The 8,254-nt window shown below is 42.1% G+C and overlaps 1 protein-coding gene across 2 annotated transcripts in view; it reads right to left on the reverse strand.

Moving 5' to 3' along the window:
• The window catches only part of LOC129764421 (uncharacterized), a 358,190-nt gene extending 352,630 nt beyond the window's left edge, over positions 1 to 5,560 (reverse strand). Inside the window, exon 1 of one of the 2 annotated variants that reach the window (XM_055763484.1) lies at positions 4,191 to 5,560. In XM_055763484.1, coding sequence (XP_055619459.1) covers positions 4,191 to 4,206 — 16 coding nt within the window. In that variant the 5' untranslated portion in view covers positions 4,207 to 5,560. Of the gene's footprint in view, positions 1 to 4,180 lie in introns of both variants that reach the window. The other variant, XM_055763485.1, reaches the window with a different exon arrangement.
• Between the last annotated feature and the right edge of the window lie 2,694 nt (positions 5,561 to 8,254).

The raw sequence follows: 8,254 nt of genomic DNA on the forward strand, positions 1-8,254 counted from the left end.
TCTTCGCAACCTTCGCGCTAGCTGTCTTCAAGCCAGAAGACGCGTTCAGAGAGCACGAAATAGCGCTGATAGAGAGGAACGTAATACGGTGTACCGAGCAGCTAGAGCCGCCTTGAAACGGGGAATTACACTGAGCAAAGCGAACTGTTTCAAGGAGCTGTGCCGAGATGCAGATGCCAACCCATGGGGCAACGCGTATCGAGTCGTGATGGCGAAGATCAGAGGACCTGTGACGCCCGTCGAATCGTGTCCCGAGAAGCTGAAGGTCATTGTGGAGGGTTTATTTCCGATGCATGATCCTACGATATGGCCACCGACACCGTACGCCGAAATAGCTACCGAACGTTCTCAAGTTTCCAGTGAAGAACTGGTAGCAGTGGCGAAGAGACTGCAGGTAAACAAAGCGCCCGGCCCCGACGGAATCCCCAACGCGGCCTTGAAAACGGCGATTCAGGCGTTCCCGGACATTTTCAGGATAGTGCTACAGAAATGCCTGGATGATGGTCACTTTCCTAAGAAATGGAAGATCCAAAAGTTAGTGTTGCTGTCAAAACCAGGAAAGCCCCCGGGGGTACCAACATCCTATAGGCCTATATGCCTGCTGGATACTCTTGGGAAACTCTTGGAAAGGATTATCCTCAACAGACTGACGAAATGTACGGAGAGTGACCATGGTCTGTCAAAGATGCAGTTTGGATTCCGGAAAGGCAGGTCCACCGTTGATGCTATCCGGACAGTGGTTGAAAAAGCAGAGAAGGCATCACAGCAAAAGCGGAGGGGCGACCGACACTGTGCTGTAGTAACGATCGACGTGAGGAATGCTTTCAACAGCGCTAGCTAGGAAGCCATTGCCGAGTCCCTACACCGTATGATGGTTCCTGGGTACCTGTGCAGAATTCTAGGAAGATACTTCCAAAACCGCGTCCTAGTCTACGAAACGAGCACGGGGCAGACAACGTTGAATATAACGGCCGGAGTACCACAAGGCTCTATCCTGGGCCCAACGCTCTGGAACGTAATGTATAACGGAGTACTGAATCTGAAGCTTCCCAAATGCGTGGAGATCGTGGGCTTCGCGGATGATATCGCTCTCACAGTGGCAGGCGAGACACTCGAAGAGGTGAAGATGCTTGCAACCGAGTCCATCGTCTCAGTAGGGAACTGGTTGCAAGCAGCGAAACTGCAGATTGCTCATAATAAAACGGAAGTATTGTTGGTGAGTAACTGCAAATCCGTGCAGCGAGCGGAAATCACAGTCGGGGAACACGTGATAACTTCTAAGCGTAGGTTGAAATACTTGGGAGTTATGATCGACGACCGGCTGAATTTCAACAACCACGTCGACTACGTCTGCGAGAAAGCAGAGAAGTCCATTAGCGCGATAGCGAGAATAATGCCGAATAACGCAGGACCTTGCAGTAGCAAAAGGCGTCTCCTGGCTGCTGTATCCTCGTCCATACTGCGGTACGGAGCACCAGCCTGGTCGGCGGCTCTCGAAACCCACCGGAATCGTAGAAAACTGGACCGTACGTTTCGGCTCATGGCGATGCGAGTTGCGAGCGCGTATAGGACGATCTCGTTGGAGGCAGTCTGCGTTATCGCCGGCATGATCCCTATTGGCATCACTCTGGCGGAAGACAGAGAGTGCTACAGACAAAAGGAAATCAGGGGTATCCGGAAAACAGCGAGAGTAGAATCACTCTTGAAGTGGCAGCAGAAATGGGACACGGCGGAGAAAGGCAGGTGGACGTATGGGCTCATACCGGTACTATCGACCTGGCTGAACAGGAAGCACGTGGAGGTGAATTTTCATCTGACACAGTTCCTGTCTGGACATGGCTGCTTCAGGCAATATTTGCACCGGTTCGGGCACGCAACGTCGCCACTCTGTCCGGAGTGTGAAGATGTGGAGGAAACACCAGAACACGTGGTATTTGTGTGTCCCAGGTTCACCGCAAGACGCGAGGGGCTGCCTGCCCTTCATGCCGGGAACATAGTAGAGAAAATGTGTCGCGACGAGGGCACCTGGAACGCTGTGAACAGTGTAATCATACACATCATGTCCGAGCTACAGCGGAAGTGGAGGGCCGACCAGCGGAGGAACTAATTCGAGGGCTGTTGCAAAGTGTAGTACCCCACGAGAGTCGTTGTGACGGAGTGCGCGTTATGTTGGAGGGCACTGCCTAATCGGCGCTCCGTTGGGAAAAGAAATCCTGCGAGGGTGGCTGTGACGGGGCGCTCGTCATGTTGGAGGGCAATTCCTAATCGGTACACGTCTCGACGGGTAAAAGGAAGCCTGTGCTGCGGATGTGCGTGGCGGAGTACAACGGAAACGTAAATGAGATGTATAGAGAAAAAGGGAAGGATCAACGCTAGTTAGCGTTGAAAACTCGTGAAGTGCATCAGCACAGCCGCCCCCTGAAGTAGTCGCCTAGATGTGGTCCCGGGGGGAATGAGGCTACGAGTAGAGGGCTTGGTTTTTGTGGGTGCGATCCCCACTCGACGTCTGGGTTATCCCTTCCCAGATAAGGCTGGAAGAGCGTTCCTCACCTCTATAAAAAAAAAAACAAACAAACAAACAAACATACAAACACACAACCATACAAACATACAAACATACAAACATACAAACATACAAACATACAAACATACAAACATACAAACATACAAACATATAAACATACAAATTAGAGGGCAAGCTAAATAAAACCGTTTAAAATGTTGGCATTCCGTCAAAAATCAATATTTCGAAAAATTCTACGTACGACAGGAAACAGGAAATATATCCAAGATTACGTAAAAAAATAAATAACTTGAAATCGGTTCACTAGAAAAACTTGTAGAACTCCCACTATAAGGTTTTGGTTGCAAGGTTTCAACACACCAGTTGCTGCTATTTAGGGGACTGCCCATTTGCCATAATTTTTTTTTCGTTTGGTACTGAAAACCTAATGAAACTGTGATATCATAATAATTATAGTAATTTAATTTCTCGTTGAAAAAAATCGTGAAAATCACATGCTTTTTATGGTGTTCATAGTGTACTACCCCCTTAAAACATCCCAATCATGCCCCTGGAGTTGTGTGGCTTTGCGTTGTCCTGATGGAACACAACACCTATTCTGTTGGCCAATTCAGAACGTTTCTGGTCAATCGCTAGCTTCAAACGGTCTATTTGTTGACAGTGAAGAACTGTTGTCAAGTTTAATATGAATTTTAAGGATAAAATTATTAATAATGCATTAAACCAAAAACCAACAAAATTACCGACTTTCAAGTTTTTCACTTTCAAATCGTTATTAAAATCCACTAATTTAGATGTTCCCAATGTAGATGTACTATATTTTCTCATATTATATAAAGCAACAGAATTGTCTTCCGTAGCGTACTTTTTTCATGCAGAGCCAGTTTGAGGCAACAGAGTCCGAAACAAAAAAAAAGTTCTATTACTCTGTCATTGTTGGAATTCGAACATATGCGTATAATCGTGGTAACTTTAATGTCAAGCATGGGACAATTCAATTTATTTCTGCACTTGTGGTTTACTCTGTATAGATATTTGAAAATTGCATTAGAAAAGCTTTTGAAGTAGAAAGTTGTTGAATATTTCATCAACATAGTAGGACCTTACTTTTCTTGAAGTTTTTGGGGGACTATTGTTCATAGTCAGAAGCAAAGTCAGTTGTCAAATCACATATTATCTAATTTTGTTTATAAACCATCGTTTTATCCCGAATAGTATGACTAATGCATTAAAATTGTATATAGGAATTATTTCAGAACTAACAAAACAAACGTGAATAAATCTGTTTCAACAACAGAAAAAATAAACTATGTTGTAAATGTTAAAAGGTTCAAAATTTTTATTCTAACAAAAATAAATGTCTGAACCCATATCGAAGTTTTGCTATTTCGCAGCAAAAAATAATACAGAACTGAACAATAAATAATAACCAACGTGAACATTTTAGAAGGCTAATTTGTTGGAATTATGAGCCCCAATATCCACTCTAATATTTAAAATAAATATAACATGCTTGGGTATTTTGTACGATGGTTAATATTTCTGGCTATCATAAACAACACAGTTTTGAGAGAAAAAAAGTTACTAACAAGAGCATGACCACACAGCAACGCGAGTAATCGTAGCACATCCATCATGGGTTGAAAATTGCATTACCTTAATTTACCTTCACATGGTGTCATGCCTGCTCTTTGCTGGCTCCGGCCATCACTGGCAGCCGTACAGTAGCGGCGGTCGAATCCGTTATCCTCATGTTTAGCCCCACTCACATGATGGTCAAAACTTCGGTTCCGGAGCGCCAGCTGGCAAAGTTTCAAGTAATGTAATTACAACTGAACCCTCTTCCGCGCGTGGGGCCTGTATCCATTTGCTTTTTTTTTGTGTTGTTATAGCTTTGTTTCAAACCCTCACGACCAAAGGCTTCACTTTTGCTCTGCCAACGTTATGCCGATGAAAAAATTGCGCGCATAGAACTTTTGCCATAAATAAGACCATAAATCAAAACAAACTTTCATACTGCACATTCTCTCCGGATCGCGGGCCGGACACCATCCCGGGCAGAACCGGTCGGAGTGCTCCGTTTCGCTGGCAGCGGGCTAAAAATGGTTACTTGTGAAAACACTTTCCGGCAGAATTTTCGTTGCATTTTCTGGCGTGTTTAATACACTACCGCCGTTAGTTCACTGCAAACTTGCATTTTAAGACACGTAAAGCATGCAGCGTTCCGCGTAATAGATGAACTTTTTCAGTGCAACATTTCACTCTGAATGACGGTTATTTTGAATATTTTATCATCCTATTAAACTTCGTTGCCGGCTTTCCGCATGGGCAAAAAATACACCACAATCCCTCACTCTCTCATCGGTGGCTGTGGTTTTCCGCTAAACTGCTTTTTACCCTCCGCTCCGTGGAATAGAATGTGTGGCAGCAGGTGCCAACAAATGGCAAAATACACTTCCGCTTTGCGAAGTAGCACCTTTTTTTGCCGGAGACCTTTTTTCGCCACATTTATCATTGCGTCGTTTCACAGTACCCTAATGAGCACCCATTTCCTGTAGGCACTCGGATAGAGATTTTCCTTCCCGTGCCTCACATGTGGCGCAAGAATTCATGGGACATTTCACACATTCTCATTGTGATACATCACTTCATCTCGAAACACCATTCGGTACGGGTTTTTTTCCCCGTTGCTATACGACTCACGGCGTAATCCCATTCCAAACCCTGCCTCCAAAGCAAGGCCACTCCGACACAGCACACGCACCATACACTATCCTTCAGCACCGTCACTTGATCCGGCAGCTCCAGAAATCAAATCTATGTCAACAATTCCATAATCATATCATCATCATTCATACCGACATCCGCTTTTCATCTGTCACTATCACACCGCATCAATGACACCCCATTTCGATGTGTGGCCACGCGACTTTCAGAACAGAAGTGAGCACCAGCACTCTTAAGGAAAAAACACGCGAAGAATTTTGGCTCCCCCGTACGCGCCCGAGAGCCTTATCTAGATCTCGTCCTTCAACGTGAAAGTCTCCCGCCGAACTGAACGACCGTTGGACCTACCACACGAGCAAAACTTTGTCGCATCCTGTAAAACCAGGGAGACTCGGGTCCTTTTGGGTTTGTGGATTGCAATCGACACAATCCCTGCTGTTGCTGCTGCTGCTAGCGATCCTGACGAAGTACGAACTCCAGAGAACGGTTGAGGTGATTCTGCGCAGTGCAAATGTGCGACGCGCCAGCTGACGGGAGAGCGTTGGCAACACTGGCATGCCACATGGCCATGCACATTTGCCTGTCACACCACTTCCACTCTCTGTCTTCCGCTGGTTCTCGGAGTGCATCAAATTTGTTTGTTTTTGCAGCTGTTCCCTGCTTTCCGTGTGTTAATCTACGACAACTGTGTGGTTAAGGATGGGTGGTATGATTTGTTGGGGAGGTCTTCAAATTCTTGGAATATAGCAAAAAGTGCGTCAATACGAGCCCCTCATTTTTTGTGTGTGAGAACAAACATATGGCTTTAAATTGGGAACAATTTTGTGCAAAATTCTTATCTTGAGATATTTCACAGATTTGTTGATTGAAAAAATACTGGCCTTTTATTTATCAAGCAAGATCATGATGCTTCCATGAGAGGTCACTCCCTTGATCTATAAGAGAAATATCTTGCTAATATGGCTCGAAAAAAGAATTACAATGATGCAGTGATGGCGAAAATAAGAGATACACGCTTTACGCGTACACCTTAATACATATACCAATTTCTCAGACCAAATGACCTTCCGAAAACGAAATTACTAATAGGATGAATAGCTGGAATAGCAAAAAAGTATAACGCCTGCCATTTCTAGTACATGTGTTACTTTTGACGTGGGACTAAGTCTAACCGGAGTATATGGGGGGTAAAATGAAAACCTAAACACAGAACATGCAGAAAAAATGAAAGAATGCTTATAACTCGAACATTTCTCACTGGATCGGAAAGATGTTTGTATCAATTGATAGGGAACATTTCTACGCTTCTATCGCAATTAGTAAAATGTTATTTTTCATTAGATAAACAATTGAAATGTGAAGCGTTATCTAACCGCCATAACTGCGTTTTCCTTACGGTTTACTTACGGTTTCCTTGACAGCCATCAAAACCAAGCAGCCTTGAGGAAAACGGCATTGCAAATAAATGAAAACATAGGGAATGTATTCCCTGACACAGACTTCAAAACCAAGCAGCGTTGGAGAAATCGGCATTGCAAATACATGAAGGTCGGAGGTATTTTTGTTCCGACTGAAATGTGTTCCCCTTACACAGACTTTAAATCCAAAGAGCGTGGGGAAATTGACATTGCAGCTTCATGCAAGTCGGGTTCATTTTTGTTCCGACTGAAATGTATTTCCCTAACACAAACTTCAAGTCCATGGAGCGTGGGGAAATTGGCTTGGCAAATTCATGCAGGTCGGGGGTATTTTTGTTCCTAATACAGACTTATAAACCAAGGTGTCTGGAGAAATCGGTATTGCAAATACATGCAAATCGGGGACATTTTTGTTTCGACTGAAATGTGTTTGCCTAACACATACTTCAAAACCAAGATATCATCATGCCAAACGCAAAAGGACTGCCATTAAATTTACTTGTAACGAAGAACATAATCTATCACAATGCATGAATTGATCCTACATGGCATTATACAATCTTTTTACTCACAAAACAAATATATTGAATTCGGAAATTGAGTAATTCCAAATGAAATCGACAAATGACAAAACATGAGTATTTTTGATTCGAATGAAAGTGTGTATTCCGTTTGAGTTAGAGGAAATATGAGTTTTCCACAGCAATTGGGATTTTTTTGATTCAAGCGTAACTTTTGAAAAGGGCGTATCCATTTGAGTAAGAGAAATCTTTGATAATTTATATCTCAAAAACTATGAGTCGTACCGAAATAGTGTCTTAGAAAGAGTTATAGAGTATTGATGGTTGAATATGAAAAAAATGTACAATGAGAAAAAAATTAGTACTCTTTTTTTTATTTACAAAATAAAAATTAAATTTGCAATATCCAAAATACATATTTTTTAAATTTTTTTTTAATTGTTTCATACAAAATAGAAGTCATGCAGAAAATAAAAAAAAAATGGGCCCAAGATGGTAAAACTATTTTTGACGAATTTTGTGGAACATCGAATTTTTAGGAATTTTCGAAACTTCGAATTTTTGTATGTTAACAATCAGTTTTAGCCACAAATTATGAATCCTGATGTGATTTAAAACAAAAAAGGTTATCATCAATCTCTTTCTAAATGTAGCCATTCTCGAAATATTTAAAACAATATTTCTAATTTATTGTCTTTTTTATAGTAAATAATCCCTTTTAATATCTTTGTCGTGTTATACTGTCATGTTCATGAAATTTTATGAATTTGCTTATAATTTCCAACAACTTTTCGAAATACATCATCATGGTTCAATTTTTGACTCAAGCGTAACTTTTGTAAAGGGCGTATCGATTTGAGTAAAAGGTATCTTTGATAATTTATATCTCAAAAAATATGAGTCGTACCGAAATAGTGTCTTAGAAAGAGTTATAGAATATTGTTGGCTTAATTTGAAAAAAATATACAAAGCCAAAAAATTCCCAATTGCTGTGAAAAACTCATATTTCCTCCAACCCAAACGGAATACACACTTTCATTGGAATCAAAAATACAAGTTTTTAA

Source organism: Toxorhynchites rutilus, chromosome 2, assembly GCF_029784135.1.
Source record: "Toxorhynchites rutilus septentrionalis strain SRP chromosome 2, ASM2978413v1, whole genome shotgun sequence".
Classification (NCBI taxonomy): Eukaryota; Metazoa; Arthropoda; class Insecta; order Diptera; family Culicidae; genus Toxorhynchites; species Toxorhynchites rutilus.